This window comes from Pteropus medius, unplaced genomic scaffold (genome assembly GCF_902729225.1).
Source record: "Pteropus medius unplaced genomic scaffold, Ma_sr-lr_union100, whole genome shotgun sequence".
NCBI classification, from domain to species: domain Eukaryota; kingdom Metazoa; phylum Chordata; class Mammalia; order Chiroptera; family Pteropodidae; genus Pteropus; species Pteropus medius.
Window position 1 is genome coordinate 19042809 of NW_024344370.1, and position 18582 is coordinate 19061390.

At 37.0% G+C, this 18582-nt stretch overlaps 1 protein-coding gene across 5 annotated transcripts in view; it reads left to right on the plus strand.

Annotated features, from left to right (window-relative positions):
* CHM (CHM Rab escort protein) overlaps positions 1-18582 on the plus strand; it is a 192502-nt gene that overhangs the window by 126466 nt on the left and 47454 nt on the right. For all 5 annotated transcript variants that reach the window (XM_039870201.1, XM_039870206.1, XM_039870205.1 and 2 more), the window contains one exon: positions 7023-7100. In XM_039870201.1, coding sequence (XP_039726135.1) covers positions 7023-7100 — 78 coding nt within the window. The remainder of the gene's footprint in view (positions 1-7022; positions 7101-18582) is intronic.

Below are 18582 nucleotides of genomic sequence, written 5' to 3' on the forward strand. Positions count from 1 at the left end.
TTTTTTATTTAATAGTCTTGCTGATTAGTCTAAAACTCCATGGGTAATGAATCCGAAGAAGTTATAGCAAGAGATGAGGCTTGGCTTGAGATTGTCATGAATATAACTGTTTCCTGAGGCTGTAGAAGTTATTACCTATTGTTTAGCTCTTGCTCTTGAGAAAGCATTTAGTTCTGGGACAATAGGAAGTCTGTGCTGAGTTGGATGACAATAGCTTGAGTCATAGAGCGGATCTTGGTTTGGGGGTAGTAGAGATGATGCTGTGACTTATACACTGCCCAATTTTCAGACCAATTACAGCAAAAGTACATCATTTACTTCTGATACCCACCATACAATCACTCCCCTCCTCTCTACTTCCAGCTAGAAGAAAGATACCAAATACTAAGAAAGAAAAAAAAGGGATATCAATCTAAATAAACACTGCTAAGTAATATAAATATATAACCAGTAAACAGAATGTAGTAATATAAATATACAGTAGAAGTATGTAACCCATAAACATAGTATGTGTTATATAATATATATTAAAATGTTAGTGTGTGTGTGTGTGCGTGCGTGCATAGCACTAAGACTTTTGGGACCTCCCCGCCCCCACCGCGTGTGTATGTGTAAGTATATAAAATGTACACATACCTCCCCATACATTTTTCAGACCAGCAAGTACTGGGTAAACATAATAGAAAACTCATTGTGTTGTTTTAAGTATAGTGCTCTGATAAATGTATATGTCTGAATTCTAGTTACAGGTGACGCAGTCGAACTTTGTATAGATAGATGCAATCACTGAAGCTTTATTGCCTCTCATGAAACTTAGATATGCCTAATTACTGTTGAATGGAACTTTTGCTTTTATCAGTACAATTTAAGCCAGGGTGTCACTAAAGCATAGTGATGATGATCAATGGTCACTCAGAATTCTGTTGTAAGAGACCTCTTTTTATTTGGTTTGTTTTTAATGGCATTTGATAAAATGTTTCAAATGCATTTTTGTAGTAACTTTTTTTTGGTCATACTACCTATTTAGTACATTTGTAGATTTTTTTTTTTTAGGTAATTCCTATACAATGTATACTTGTTTGCCTCTAGGTCTAGAAGATAGGTGTTCAGAGCTGCCTTGCTAGGCATGTGGGCTCCTGGATGGCTGATAGGAAATATAACAAAGCTGGGATCTGACTGGCATATCAGTGGTATTCACCATTTTTGGTAGCTCAATTGTCCATCATTAAAGGCGTGTTTTGGGTAGCTAGGCTGCCATTTAATGTACTGGAAGAAAACGTGTCTTGTGGAGCCTTATTACCTGCAAAGAAATCATGGTAAAGTGTTTGCCTTTTAATAATAGCACTTTCTCTATTTAAAATTGCTAGCTTACCAATATACTTTATAAATCACTTTTTAAAATGTTGACTGCAAAGTATTTATAATTTGATGGGTACTCTAAAGATGGGTATTTCCACGGTTATTCTTACTCTGAGTTTATGTTCTAACTGAAATGAAGTTAGACAATCCATTTAACATGTACAGATAGAGAATAAACATGTGCTTTTCAGGAGATAAGAATGTGTATAAATTGAGAAATTTTACTCCTTGTAATAATCTTTGCAACTTGTCAGGAATTAGAATAGCTCTGAGAATAACTTTGTCTGACTCCATGTTGCTTTCCTTCATAATGCCAAAAAAGATGGTACTGATAGCAAGGCAGTTTGTATGATGGTTAACGGAGAAGCCACTGGGACCAGGTTTCCTGAGCTTTTATTCAGCAATACCATTTACTAAATGACCTTGGCAAGTCACTTGACCTCTCGTTGCCTCAGTTTCCAAATCTGTAAGACTCTGCCTCATAGAATTGTAGGTTGCAGTGTGTTAATACATGTAAAGTATCTGGCATGTAGTGAGCACTCAATGCTAGCTGTGATGATTATTTGTATTATTGTTATTATTGGCCGTGTGCCTCAAAGGCCAGCGTGTAGCCAACAGTTATTTCCTCATGTGTAATTCCCTACTTCTCTCATAAACAACTGCTCTTTGAGTTTTGATTGCAGCTCTCAAGAACTGATTACTGTTAATACTTCTTACCAACTTATTAAAGGTTTCCTCATCAAGTAAGTCTTTCCAAGATCACAAAATACTTCCTATGTTCTCATTTAAAATTAAGAGGAAATTTGTTGGATTATCATGACAGTGCCTCATTATTGGACTTCTTCCTCTATAATATTCACCATCATCCATACAAACCAGTTCTTATTCTTTACATTCTGTTTCTTCTATATAATATATGTCCACTGTTAATAAATCATGTTGAAAACCAGGTAATTTTTTGATGGCTTACTAAAATAAGTAGTTATAGATGCCTCTATTGTATTTTATATGTAAATGTGCTTTTCAGAGGCCTCATTTACCCTAAGAACTTCATAGAAATTAATTAGTTTTTAAACAAAAGGATACTTGATAAAGTAGCAATGTTTATGAACATTACTGTTTCATAATCAGTAACGTTCGATGAAAAGTCATTGTAGAAAGTTACATTTAATTTTAGTTAAGTGGGTTTCTCATGCTTTTGATATTACCATAATTGTCTGTGACAAAGTATTTTGTGATTTTTTAACCTTATACAACTTATAACTGATTCTGAACTTGATCCCCTTGCTTTTCTTGGAATCCAGGAAGATATTTAAAAATTATTTTTCCCCTGTGTGTGTGTATGTGTGTATAAGTAAACATGGACCAGTTTGGCTGAAATGACAAACTCCATAGGTTAGATGTTAGCAGCTTACTTATACCTGCTTATGAGGAAATTGGAAACACTGATGCTACTACTCACTTGACAAAAAGATACCCCTAGGCAAATGAGAGTGCTTATTGTGTGCTCCACACTTATAAATTGCTTGTCCATTTTGGGGCCTTAACATTATTCAGCCTATTTATTTTTAGTGGACCAGCAATGTTTCATGTGCATATAGTCTCTTTTAGTATCAACAGGAAATTGATGGTGAAGGTTAGGCTTATTATCAGTATTCCCCTAACAATAATAGGCAGAATAACCACTTGGGAAATGTCCAACAACAAGATGACTTCTAACTCTCTTCAGATTCTATCATACAGTATCTCAAATAGTACCATGTGTACCAGCACAGGTAATACATACTGTTCCATAGTTTGGTATGGGACTGGTAAAGAATATTAGCAAGAAGGGAAAATATCCTATAGCTGGTGTCCTGAGTCATATTCATAGTTTTCAGGCACATGAAATCTTACTCGCTTGCTCTAATATGCCATTTCTTGTATTCTAAATTTCTCAATGGAAAAAAAATACCTTAATTTTCTTGTTCTATACCAGAAGAAACTTACCTAATCTCATTAACAAACTTATGTCCACTAAAATGATTGAATTTAGAAAGACAGTAGGAATGTATGCCATACTTAGAGAATGTCACTTACCTCTACCTTGAATTTATATTTTTCATTATAATATGATTATGTAATAATTTAATAGTATTTCAGAAAGTACCAGAAATAATATAAAGACCACCATGTAGCCAGTTACAATTTTGTCAAATCTTAACATTTTGACATATTCGCTCTCAATATATTTTTAAAAGAAACTGAGCAATTAAAATCCTTGGTGAAACTTTCACTTCCTTTCCAGAGATAACTACTATCCTGAATTTGGTGTTCATAGTTCCCTTAAATGTTTGTGCACTTTTACTACATATATATGTATCCAGATATGATATGTAGTGTTTTGCATGTAAAGTTTTAAAACTTTTTTTATAAATGATAGTACTCTGCACATATTCTTCCTCAGCTTATCATTCAGTTTTTATGGTTTTGCCATATATCCATGGTGATAGATGGGGCTGTAGTTATTCATTTAAATCGCTTACAGTGTTCCATTATACAATGTGAGAAGTTAAATCAACTATACAGTTTGGGGAAAAGTTACCACAAAACTGCCTACACTTCTGACACCAACTGCAAGTTTGGGGGATTCCCCAAAACACCCTCAGATTCAATAGTTCATTAGAAGGACTCCCAGGACTTACTAAAAGCTGTTACACTTACAATTATACTTTATTACAGGGAATGATTATCGATTAAAATCAGCAAAGGGAAGAAATACATAGGATGGAGTACAGGGAGGTTCCAGATGTGGAGCTTCCAGTTATCCTCTCTCTGTGGAGTCAAGACAGTGTTACTTTTCTGGCATTGATATATGCACAGAGGATGGCCAACCAGGGAAGCTCATCTGAGCTTCAGTGTCCAGAGTTTTTGTTAGAGCTCCATAACTCAAGCATGACTGATCACTCATGGGGCTGATCTCAGTCTCTAGCCTCACTGAGAATTGACTAATATCATATGACCCAAAGCCTCCACCCCAGATCACGCTGTTGGTTTTTTCTGGCATGGCTAGTCCACATCCTAAGACTTACCTAGTATAGTCAGCTCTCACCCTATATCATATTATTAGACTGTCTGGTGACCCAAGGCGCTCATTTCATGCTTAGCATTCAGAGGCTTAGAGATCACCCAGAAGTTGAGGACAAAGGCCAGACCTTTTTGTGGGCCAGATTAAATTATGAATATACCACATTTTATTTTGTTTATTCTCCTCTTTATGGATATTTGGTTGCATGTGATATATATGTAAAATAGTACCTATTTTGTTTAACAAATGTTTATGTGATTCTTGTCACGTGTCAGGTACTGTGTAGCTTCTTTACAAATATGAACTCATTTAATCCCCAGAAGTTTCTATGAAATAAACACTATTCTCATTCTACAAATGAAAAGAATAGGAAACAGGCTAAATATCTTATTCAAAGTCATACAGCCAGTAGATAGAATGGCTGGGATATAAACTCGGACAGAATCTTTCCTTGTAACCACTATGCTATGTCATCTAAAAACAATGCAGCAACAAATATTTTATGCTATTTTCCTGTATACAGGTATAAGAAGTTTTGTAAGATTTATCCTTGACAGTAGATTGCTGCACCATAGGTGTATGCATCTTCAATTTTACTAGATACTCCAAATTTGTTATCCAAACATATTTTTAAACAATTTGTGACATTTTTTTGTATTTTTTCTAGTTTGTGACTTTTTACTTTCTTTTGTTGTCCAGATGTTTATAATTTTAAAGTTCTCCATTTTTTCAGTATTTTTCTTTGTGATTTTGCTTTTCTCATCTTAAGAAATATGTCTTTCCCCTTAGCCCAAAAATATATCCTCCTATATTTTCTTCTAGTTTTGTTTTTTATGTTTATGCCTTTCGTCTACCTTGAATTGATTCTGAATGTGGTGTAAAGCAGGTATATAATTATTTTCTCCATATTGTCTCAAAACCATTTTTTTCCCAGCGTTTCATTCTTTTCTCATTGGTCATAATCATGTCCATATATGTATGGGTCTTTGTATTTGTTTGCTATTGCTGCCCTAACACATTACCACAAATTTAGTAGCTTAAAACAAGTTTGTTATCTTACAGTACTAGAGGTCAGAAGTCTAAAACGGGTAGGCAGGGCTGCGTTCCCTTTTGGAGCTCTAGGGGAGAATCTGGTTCTTGCCTTTTTCAGCTTCTAAAGGCTCCTTGCATGCCTTGATTTCTGACCCCCTTCCAGCAATGGCATCATTCCAGTCTCTGCTTCCATCTTAGATCTCCTGACTTTGAGCCTCCTGCTTCCTCTTTTTTTAAATATCTTTCTGATGACATATGACATTGCACCCACTGGGATAATCCAGGTTAATCTCCTTATCGCAAGATCTTTAATTTGATACATCTGCAGAGTCCCTCTTTCTGTGTAAAGGAACATATCCACAGATTCTAGAGATTAGAATGTGGACATCATTGGTGGGGGTGTTATTCAGCCTACCACAACCTTCTTTCTGGGCTTTCCATTATTATTATGTTTTTAATTCATCTCTTTTAAGCATATTCATGTATGAATATGCTGTCTGATAGTTCTACTATCTGAACAAAGTTTTGGGGAGTCTAATCCTGCTATTTGTTGTGTCGGTTAATTCTCAGGATAAGATACATTTCTTTAACTGATACTCATCATAAGGGGACTCAATCTGTGGCAATCTCGTGTACTCTGGGTTGAGGCCATATCACTTCAGAAAGTTTTAACAATTGCTTCCACCGAGTCTCCAGTGGTACTACTGACCCAAAGCTACTTTTCATGGCATTTTATTGGTTTAGGTTTCTTGGACCATGTAGTAGTGTAATTTCAAACCCCCAACCTGTGTGAGGGCAGACTACTGGTTATAAATACAGAAGTATAATCTTTTTCCACCTAGCTTTAGATAAAACAAATTATTTTGTTTTCTCTCTCTTATAGCAAGTAATTTTTTCCTTAGATTACCCTTTCACTGAAATGTAGATCTTTAAGGATCCAGACATTATGAGAGAATATTTTATTTTCAGCTACCTGCCTTGTTTAGAACCTAAGGCCTCTCTTCCCTATGTGAATATTAAAATCCAAGCCCTGAGGTTCATGAGATAGGCAAACTCCTCAGAGCTTCTGCACCATTAAGTCATGTGCTTACTGCTCTAGTTTCAGTTTCCAGTTTAGTTTTTGCTTACTTTTTGGTAAGCAGAATCTCCAGGGGTCCCCCTGAGTCTTCTCTCCTTGTTTCCTACTTAACACTTCTGCTGTGTGTGTGTGTAGGGGGCGGGGGGTCTCATACATCACCTTTTAAGGCTATTTGTAGCCTGTGTATCTTACGTAGTCAGTAGCTGGTTTAGGGGGCATAGCTGAGCTTTGCTTAGGGATACTTTTGGCTTGGTCACAATTCTAGGCTTCCACTTTGTATAATTAGCAGTAGTACTTCTGTTGTGTCAAAATGTTACTTATCTTACCTCTGATAGATTCTTAATAACATGATAAAGAAAACAATAAATTATCAAACTCTTTTTTTCTGTAAGACCAATTGTTAAATGTAAGATATTTAAAAGAAAAAATGTTACCTTAATTTTCAACTCAAAAATCTTAATTCTCATTCTCCTATTCTCTTCCTAGGATGTGCGCTGTGTTTGGTGGAATCTATTGTCTTCGCCATTCAGTACAGTGCCTTGTTGTGGACAAAGAATCTGGAAAGTAAGGATGATATAAGTTACCTTCCTATATTTACACTCCAAGCACGAGTGAAAAATGCTAAAGTCGATTTTTAAAAAATGATTCTTCAAAGATCCTCCTTGGTATTAATAACATATCAACCTTGATTAAAAGTAATTTGTGTTTAGATCCTCCAGAACAAGAAAAGTGAGTTCAGAATATAGAAACTAAATTAATTTCCCTGCAATATGACTATAGCTCCTGATCATCCAAGCTTGGAAGACAAATCATTTCAGCTGCCAGGGGTAGGTGATGAGTGATGTTAGTTTTCCTTGTGGCCTTACCTCCTCTAATTGATTTTCATCAGATGACAACAAAGCCCTGTGTTATTGCATTTTTAAAAATGGAGCTCACCTAAGGACTCATCAGATTAATCTCTGCTGATAATGCATGTCACTCCAAGAGAAAAGACTTTAATGAGTTTTTAGGTAGATTGTTGTCATAAACTAAGCTGCCCTGTTATCTGAGGATAAATTCTTTTACAACCATATCAGGCCTGCAAGTTGGTTTAGGATTGAAATAAGAATGTACCTGCTTTAAAAAAAAAAGCTGAGCAATATATCTGTGCATATTTGTATTTCAATTATATTTTTCTGGGATTTTTTTACTTAGTTACTGAGATATGTTCTTGTCTGAATTGCGCTAAATAGTATACTTTGATTTCTAAGTTTTACATTAAAACTTAAATGGGTCAGTTGGATCAAATTTTAGGAGCTGTTTAAATTGCTACGTGTTTTTCTTTTTTGTTATATGTTCTTAAGCATCTACTGACATATCTCTTGTATGACTATCTTTAGGGATATATAAGGAAATTGTTCATTCAGAAAATACCTTAATATTTTGAACTGGGAGGTTAAAAATATAAAATTTAAGCTGCGTCTTTCATTTTACAATAATTTTTTATAGTCTAAATGGCCTAAAATGTCTGTTATTTTATAGACTACTTATAATGCAATAACTAGTATTTTAAGATATGGTGAAGAAAAAATTCAACTCCAGAACATATAATATTTAGACAGTGAAATTTACTTTAGGGAAACAGTTCTCCAGTATAAGATAAAATAGGCACATGGTTTAAAGGCTTGTAAAATACTTTTAGCACTTCAACATAAAGGCACTACATAAATGAAACATGAAAAATCTATCCCTGAAAGCCCAGCATATTCGTATATTGGCTCATGAAGAGCTCTGTGGAGGTTCATGCAGGAATAGTGGTCTTTATGACTTTTAGAGTCGTTTTTCCTAATGTTTTCATTTTGAAGCATGAGTTTGTTCCCATGACGGAAAGCCAGATAATGAATTGCTTGTTTGGTGCTTATTTACTTAGATCCTTTTACCCTTTTTGGGCCCCATTCCAGTCCCACATGTTACTCTTAGTGACATGAAGGATTTGCATGGCTCATGTTTGTCTAAAAAGAAGGGTTACGTTAGTACATTAATAGCATTGTTGAACAAAGGCTACATTTACCTTAACTTTGACTTTGTTTTTATTGCATACTGTGAACAGCGGAATTCTTTAAGATGTGTTGAAGATTTCAGTTGCAACAGATACCCAAGGGCTAAAGTCTAAAGACCAAAGTTTAGCAGTTTTAATGTGCTTAAGAATCACCAGATAAACTTGTAAAAAAAAAAAAAAAGTGCAGATTTATGAGCCTCACCCTCAGAGTGAAATTGGATAATGTACTTACGAGTAGAGCCAGGGAATTTGCAGTTTCGGGAACACCTCAAATGAATCTAATGTGGGTCCTCCTTAGACGGCACTGAGAAACACTGATCTGTAATGTAAAGTTCAAGATTGAGCCAGTGGTACTATATTCATGATGGACTGGGGGCTCTGGGTCTTCATTCATTCTAAGCCCTTATCAAGATGAACCTTCCAGATCTCCTGGAATTAAATAAGAATTTTAAATAGCAGACAGATTGCTACTGATTTAACTTTTATTCTGTATTTTCATAGAAAGATTTCAAACATAACAATTATTGTCGAACAACTAACTCCTAAGGCATGCATGGTCAGGTAGTCCTAGAATGAGAGAAGACCTGAAACTTCATTATTGCCGTGAATGACAGTGGGCAAGTCACTTTTCTCCAGGCCAGTTCCTTTATCTATAAGATGAGTTAGATGGACTCTGCAGTAATCTCCAAGTCTCCTCCTAGATAGTGCATGCTTTGGTTGAGTTACTGAAAGTACCTATAAAGTACTTAGTGTTTTTTCAACATTTAGAAATTAATTAACTTAAAAGGTTTTTATGCCCAAATGGAGGCCATTATCGCATATTGGGTAATCTTCAATCCCAGGGAGAAATTAAAAAAAAAAAAATTTAACAACTTATATGTGTCTACTTTTATGGATGTAAATGAAATAACAAAATGTCTACTTATGCTATTTATTATGTTATTTTACTAGAACCTCAGTTTTCTAATAAATATCTTTTCCTTGTTTATCTTTTTTGTTTAAGATAAAAGCCATTTTGAATTCTATGTATGATTCTCTCACTGGAAAATTTATTTCAAGCAGTAACTATTTCTTTAATAATAGGACAGTTTTTAAAATTTGACCTGCATTCATAATATTCATGATATGTACAATATTCTCACTATATTAAATTGCTTAAATGATCTTCATAAGTTTTATTTAAGAGACAACCAATACTTGAAAATTATAAATTCATACCTTCACTAATTACCAAATTTATAATAATGTTTTACCTCTTTTTAAAAAATTTCATTATATCAAGTCAAATAGTCTCCATAAAAATCTAAAGCTAGCATTGACTGAAGTTGACTCAGGCTAATGTATCTTTTCCAAACACTACTTTGTTGTTCAAAATAAAATAATTAAGAGAGCTACCAGTAATAGGAATTTTTTTTTTTTTTTTGTCCAGACTTAATATATAAGTGAGGGATAATTTTTTGAGGAAAAACCTTGAACATATGTTTGGGCATATGCAACATATATTTCTTTCTAAGGAATCCAGGTTGACTCAAACAATTGTTTATTCTAAGTGTAATTAGAATATTAATCGAGGAATCTGCAAAGATTTGCATTTGTCTATTTATGGTCTTAGATTGCCTTTCTTCTGCTATTTTTTATGTGCAACACTTGACATCTCTCCCCTTTGGTGTAGTTAAGAGCTACTCATGACTCACTGCAGGCAGGCAGGCATGGGCAGGCAGGCAGGAAGTGAAGGAAGGAAGGAAGGAAGGAAGGAAGGAAGGAAGGAAGGAAGGAAGTTAGCTAGCTAGCTAGTTTAAAACCGATGATACCCTTTTTCTGCATTTCTTTACAACTCTCATTGAAGAAAGCTGATAGAAGCATAAATGAACATAGCATTTATGTATCATATTTAATGTGATCACACATCAAAGTATTATACAAACTTTAAAAGAAGAAATATGGAATATGTAAACAAGTGCATACTTATTTTCAGCTAGATCTTATTTTTTATTTTTGTTTAATTTGCTTTTCCTGAGATCTCCATTGACTGTTCTCTTTGCCGTATTATCCATTGGCTCTACTTTCTTAATTTTTAGAGGACATAGGTATTAGTAGTTTTTTTTTCTATAGTCCCTCACTAAATTCTAATACTGAACCTCTCTGTTGACTCTTTCTGGAAATACTGAATGTTTTTGTTGAGCAGCTTTCTGTTCTTTGCAGCTGTGCTGATCATGTAAAACTCCTGTAAATTACATTTGGCCACTTAGCAATACAGTATTTGATATTAGTGTAGGGTATGGATAACCTTGGACCAGATATCTCTGTAACCAATAGTGTGAATCTGATTACTTCAGCTAGTGTTCCTTGTGTACTTCAGCTGTCTCACTAGATTTCCTGCTATGAGTCTTTCTTGGAAATACTTTTTTTCTGAGGTCAGAAATAACTATACCTTTCCCAGATACTTGGAAGTTAGTAATGAAGAGTATGGTAGAATAAGCATGAGGTGACCAATTCTTAATGCCATTTGTCATCGTAGGAAAACTGCTGAATTTCTGATTCTAGCATGCCCCGTTTGCAAAATGATAGTGATAATATTCTAAATATTTAATCTCTATCAATCCCCATGCTAGTTGCTATGGGGTTAAAGTGATGAATAAAACATGCTCCCTGCCCTTGTGTACAAAGAGATGGCAGTAAAGAATATAGGCTCTGAAGTCAGATAGACCTGGATGTGTGTCATGGTTTCCCAACTTACTGAGTGAACTTTAACAAGTTGTTTAACCTCTCTATGCTCTAGATTCTTTATCTGTAAAGTAGGACATGACAGGACCAACCTCATTGGGTTATTTTGAGCATTAAGTAAACAGATAAAGTATGTAGAACCCTTTATTAAACATAACAAGAACTCAGTACATGTTAGCTAGTAGCAGTTATTAATGTAATTGGATTCTTTGGGATCCCATGGAGGAGCTATACGGTAAAGATCTTTCTATGCTATGCTAAAGAGTTTGGACTAAAATCAGTGGTAGTTTTACATGGACAAATAACAAGATTAGATTTGCTACTTTTAAGTTAGTAATTCTGGCAATGATTTGGAAGAAACCTGGTGATTGAAAGAAATTCTTTACCTCCTAAATCAGAGTTTCTGTATCTTTATTTCTGTCTGTACATTGTTCACATGCATGGAATACTTCCATCATCCATTCATCCATCCATTCAGCCATTCATGCAACAAGTATTAGTTGTTTTATGTGTGCCAGGCATTGGGGATGCAGCAAATGACAAGACATTCATGGTCTTTGTTCTCATGGAGTACAGAGACTGCTGTGGGGCAGTTAGAACAAATAAATTAATGAGGTAATTATTACAGTGAGATTTGTTCATTATATAGATTTGGCTCTGTCCTTCTCTGTAAAAAGCTTTAGTGGCTTTATGTCACTTCCGAATAAAGACCCTTTACATGACACATGAACCTCTGGGTTCTGGTCTCTGCCTGCCTCTCTCTTCTCTCCTCTACCCCAAGCCCTGCTCTCCCCACACCCCACTTTCTTTTTTTTTTAATTAAAAAAATTTTTCCCCATTGTGTTCTTTTTTTTGCTTCTTGCTTTATTGAAATATGATAGACAATTAGTTGCTCGTATTTACATTGTACAATTCAATGAGGTTTTTTTTTCGATTATAATTTGCGTACAATAATATATTCATTTCAGTTGTACAGTATAGTGATTAGAGATCTGTATAACTGAAAAAGTGAACACCCCACTAAATCTACTACCCCTCTTCCCCCTTACATACTTATTACAACATTATTAACTATTTTCCTTATGCTACCCTTTATATCTCTATGTCTATTTTGTAACTATCCATTTGTACTTCTTAATCCCTTTGCCCTTTTTCACTGTCCCCCTAACCCCTTCCCATCTAGTAGCCCTCAAAATATTCTCAGTATCTATGAGTTTGTTTCTGTTTTTGTTGATGTTCTTGTTTATTTTGTTCTTCAGCGTCCACATAGATGTGAAATAATGTGATATTTGTCTCCCTCTACGACTTATTTCATTCAACACAATACCTTCTAGGTCCATCAAGGCAATATCTTTTTCCATCTCCTTCCTTTAAATATGTGTGTGTCTTTTAATCAGAAGCGAGTCTCTCGTAGGCAGCATATGTAGGTATCTTGTTTCCTTATCCATTCAGCCACTCTGTCATTTGGTTGGAGCACTTAATTCTTTTCCATGTGAGGTACTTGTTGATAGGAATGTAGTTACAACCCTTTATTCATGTTTTTGGATACATGTTTTTTTCTTAAAGAAGTCCCTTCAACATTTCCTGTAATACTGGCTTTGTGTTGATAAATTCCTTTAGCTTGTTTTTGTCTGGGAAGCTCTTTATTTCTCCTTCCACTCTAAATGATAACTTTGCTGGATAATGTATTCTTGATTGTAGATCCTGGGTTTTCATCACATTGAATATTTTGTGCCATGCCGTTCTGTTCTGTGTAGTTTCTTATGAGAAATCAGCTGCCAGTCTTATGGGCGTTCCTTTGTAGGTAACTAACTGCTTTTCTCTTGCTGCTTTTAAGATTCTCTCTTTGTATTTAACCTTTGGCAGTTTAATAATGATGTGTCTTGGTGTGGGCCTCTTTGGAGTCATCGTTTTGGGGACTCTCAGAGCTTCCTGGGGTTGTATGCTTATTTCCTTCACCGGGTTAGAGAAGTTTTCCATCATTATTTCTTCAAATAGAGCTTCAACTTCTTGTTCTCCTTAAGGTACCCCTATGACATGGGTAGTTTTACATTTAATTTTGCCCATAGGCTCCTTAAATTATTATTATAGTCTTAGCTGCTGCTGCTGCTCCTTTTTTTTTTTTCTTTTGCCATTCTGAATGAGTGTCCTTGGCTTCCTCATCCTTTATATCAGTGGTTCAATCCTCTTCTTTATCCACTCTGTTTATTCCCTCTAATATCCTCTTCATCTCAGATTAGTATTCTTCATTTCTGACAGGTTCCCTTTTAAAATTTCCATTTCCATTTTTATGTTTTTTACCTTTGATAAAGTTCTCACTGAGTTCATCTACACTTCCCTTAAGTTTATTGAGCATCTTTATACCCAATGTTTCGAACTCTGCATCTGGATCCATTATTTCTGGATCTCTGTTCTGTTCCCTCATATGGTTTCTGCTTCTTTGTCTTCCCATTTTGGCTGCTTTTCTGTGTCTGTTTCTATGTACTAATCAAAGCTCCTAAGTCTCCCAGTCTTATTAGCGTGGCTTTGTGTAGTTAGTTTCCTGTGGCACAGTCCTGAGAGGGGTTCAGCTGTAGGCCAGGTTTAGCTCCAGCCTGTGCCCCTTTGGGGCCACTTGTTAAGATTCAGAAAGCAATGCACAGATGCCGTGCTTATAGTTGCCTCAAGAAACCACGCCAGAATCCGAGGCCACCTGCCACCAGTGTGGGTCTTGGTGCTGCTCAGCAAGTTGCACAGGACTCTCCTAGGACATAACTGGATGTGGCTTGGGTGGGGCCACAAGTTAGCGGAGGCGGAGTTTCAGGGAATCCTCTGGGTGGAGCAACCTCTGTTATCCAATTTGATGATGTCTCAGCTATGGCGGCACTGTTTCTTCACACTGGGAAGCGGGGAGGGTTCAACAAAGGAACAGTGGGTACTGCCAGTACTCCTGCCTGGGAAAAGAGTTTCACCTCCGGCCCTGCCTGCGCCAGGCCTGACTGGCCCAAGGTCTGGCTGGTCCAAGTTCTGGCTGTGGTCCAGGCCTGCGGCTAAGAATAGGACCCTAGATTTAGAAAATATATGTAAACATACTTCAGCTTATTTTATCACACATGTGTGGCTGAATGCCACTATTGTACTCTGCTATGTGAGGCGCCATGCTGTCCACTGGAAAGAAAAAGGGGAGAACAAGGAAAGGAAGCAGAAGAAGTACACACAATGCCGTGCTCCCCCAATAAAACTGTACTTCCAGAAACAGAAGTGTGCTCCGTACAATAAAGTTAGTGCCTGCCATTTCATTCTCATGTCTGCCTCTTGTGCATTCTTCAAACTGGGCATCTTACCATCGAGTCTTCCCTTCTCAATCAGCATTACCGCTGACAATTGGCATAGCCCACAGCTCGCCACACGGGTCCCTGACAGACCCTTACTCTGACAGCTCAGTGTCCCCCTATAAGTCTCCGATGTCCCCTACGCAACCGACCCAGTACTGGTGCTCAGAGCGAGCAGTTCCATCACCGCAACAGTCTGCTCACAGACACAGCCCCTTTTAGAGGCATCTATAGCTGCTAGTTGCCACTGCCGCTGCTGCTGCCGCTGCCTCTGTCCCACTCAGCTGCTCAGACTGGGCAGCCTCAGGTGTTTGCCCCCTCCTACCTTCTACCTTTGCAGGTTGATTAATTATTTCTCTCCCTAGTTGTAGTGCTTCTGTTCATCTAGATCCCAGGCCATTTCCTTGCTGTTTGCTCCATGTTTATGTCATTGTTCTCAAGAGGGATGAACAAAGCCTCTATCATCTATACATTTTTTCACGTCCCCACTTCCATTTTATTGTCCATTAACACTGAACTGCTTGTGGTTCCCTGTACTTCTCTTTTTGGCCTGCACATGCTGCCTTTCCGCCTGAAGTGTTCTCCTTATTTTCTTGCTTAACTGGTTTTCATCCTTCAAAAGCAGCTACTTTTCAGATCATTCCCTGATACTCCACCCCTTCCCTCCAGCACTGAGTTAGGTACCTCCCCTTAGTAATTGTGTGACGCTCTGTCCTCATCTCTTATCACTGGACTTGGGCATTGTCTTATAATGGTCTGTGTCTAAATTTTCATTATATCGGGTATTCCTCAAGGACAGGATATCTTTATTCTCACTTCTTAGAACTGATTAGCACATTGTTGTTATGCCATACATTCATTTTGAGCAAATGAGCTACCAACTTGCTAGTCGTCCATTGTCTTATTAGACTTAACAAGAGTTTAAAGCAGTATCAGTGGAGATGGAGAGAAGAGGCAAATTTCAAGAAATCTGTATAAGATGCAGTGAAAGTTGAGTAGCAGATTAGATATAGGAAGAGACATTTTGAGCTAGGGAAACTATTGAGTGCTGGTCAGGGATTCCATGGGGGAAGCAGATGAGGAGGCATGATGAACTCAGTTTGGAGCATGTTAGGTTTAAAAAGTGTTTGGAGTCTCTCCAGAAATAGATAGTATCAGCTAGTTTTTGTATTTCTCTTTCATTATTTTTCATTTTTCGGTTTCTCTCTTCTTCCTTCTGATTTATTTCTAGATTTCTGTCTTCGATATCACTGATCCTTTCCTCCATTTGGTCGACTCTATTTCCCATATATGCTATTTTATTTTTCAGCTCTTGCAGTGTTTTTTTGTTTGTTTTGTTTTTTAATCCAAAAGTTCTATTCGGTTCTTTTTGAGGATTTCAGTCTCCTTTCTCTGCTCATTTAGTTGTTTTTTCAGTTCCTGAAATTGTTGATATGACTCGTATTGGAACTCACTGAGTTTTTTTCAGAAGTACCATCCTGAATTCTCTGTCATTTAAGTTGCATATTTCTATGTCTATAAGCTTATTTTCTGGAAATTTTTCTCTTTCTTTCTGAGATGCCTTGTCACCTTGGTTGTTCATGGTGTTTAATGGACTATTTCTCTGCCTGGGCATGAGTGAGAATGTATTCTGCTTTTTTCCAGAAAGAAGATTTATTATATAAAGGTCTCTCTTTAGCCTGCTGCAAAGAAGGCACTTTACTTTTGGTTTCCAGTAAGTGGCGTCTAAGCCTCTTGGATCCCTGCTTTATATAAAGCCTTAATAATGCCTTTATGTAATGCCTTTATTTTCTTGTAGATATTTAATCATGTTTGCTACCCTCAGTTTCAGTCCCTGTCAATGTTAGCAACAGTTTTAGTAGCGTTTGCTCAGATTCCCCTGGGGCTCCACGGCGTTCCTTCTCAGAGGGTATGCGGGGAGGAGCTCTCTGGGTTGGGGGATGGGGCTGCAGCTCAGCCTCAGTTTTGCAACAAGTGCCGGTAAAAATCAACTGTTGTTTCTCTGCGGGCCCGTCCTGCCACTCTGCTTTCTGCTTTGATGACTGGGCCTTGCCACCAGTTGTGTGGAACTCAGCTCTCCTAGGCATGGCTGTTCAGGAAAGTCCCATGCCTTCTTCCCTCCCCCACCTCCTACAGGGAGCTCCAAGGGCTGTGAGAGACAGCTTCTTTATTTCTCCCAGTCCACCGCCCGACACCCAGGTTCTGACCTGTGGTAGCTCTTATGAGCAGATCCCACGCTCAGACATGCTGGTGTGCAGTTTGGGTATTTTTTTGTTGAGTTTTAGATATTCAGTTTATTGTTGTTTCAAAGAGAGAGAGATCTGGGGACGTCTCTCACTCTGCCATGTTTCCTTTCAATCAGAGATAGATAATAAATGGCTTAAAATATGGATACAGAGCTTTGGATTGGTCAGAGCAGGTTAATGGTGTTTGAAACTATGGGAGTCAAATTTAGCCAAGAGAAATGAGTGATAAGCGTTTTTGGAATGGTTTCATTGAAGAGGTGCCATGTCGACTGATGTGTTTGAGAAAGCATGGAAGGGCATAGTGAGTAGGGAGAATTATTTTGTTTCCTTCAGTGATTGTGAATCTGCCAATTTCCTTAATATATTTTCCTTTTAATTATTTCACATGTTATTTCTGCACTCATTACCATACAACTAGTTGGGATATCCTAAAGATCATAGATATAAGATACCTGTTTTAATGTTATTTTTCTCTTCTGGGCCAACTTTCAGATAAAGTTTTCATCTTGCTGAGTGTTTTCTTCCTTATTGTCATTTTGCTGTTTATGCTCTGGCATCATTGAACCAAGAACTGACTGTTGTGATTTGTTGATTTAGAAAGCTCAGTTCTAGAAATGTTTTATCTGGCTTCAGTGATTCTTATGATCAGTTTGGTCATCGTGTCCCCATAACTGGGAACCCCTATCGTTTTCCTCCTCAATTTGCTATTTACAAGGCTCAGCAAGGCCCTCAACTAAATCCAAAATGCTCTTAATCTTTAATGGCTTCCTCAGGTTCACGTGGGAGAGGTGGGTGGGAGGGTATTTTAATGTCTTTCATTTCGCCGTTTTCCGTTACTTGAATGTCATCTAATTTTTTATATTAATCGTATAATACAAATTCTAAGTCTAGGTTCCCAAATCAATATTCCTTTCTTCACTGTTCTCCCAGTTAGGCCAAATATATCACAGTAAGTCAAGTATCTGAGGGGAAAACAAATCTTATCACTTACTTAAATGTATCTTGCTTTGAAGAGCTTTTGTTCAGGCCTAGAGCCTTAGTACTGCAGAATGAGACTATCAGGTGTGTCTTGTTATTATCCTATACTCAACTAACGAGGCATATGTGACCATAACCTCAATTTCTGCAGAAATCAATATTTCTTCTGTAGCAATAGCTCTTGACTTTTTTCCACCTAGCACAGCATAGAGATACAATAGTAGCAGTGACATACTTGACAGTGATTATTCACTGGGATTTGGGAGTTTATCAGAATCTCCAGGGGTACTTATAATTTGAAAAAGTCCCCCAGGTGCGATTCTGATTTGCTTCCTTCTCCTCCTCCTCTGAGAATCACTGTTTTATCTAGAAGCTTCAGCATAGGCACATTTGTTGGTATATTGCCTTTGCAAAGCTGAGCTCCCTAATCCCCATGCCCCCATAATTCCATTTTGACTGGTCCCCAGTAGTCCCTTCTAATACTATAACTTCTGAAACCAATGTCTACCTCTCACCAAAGTTGTAGATACCATTGAAACAGCCCTGTTAGAGTTTTGAATCCTACAAAACAAGAAGGTCTCCATAGCTTATGGCCAGGTTTAATAGTGTGATTTATTAAAATGGGAGCTTTTTGCAAAGACTGAGAGTCCAGTATTTATGCTAACATCAATTTACCCCCTTCTCCAATTTTATTCCATCATTTCCTGATGAAAAATTTTAAATCCACATCAAGTTGAAAGAATTTGAGG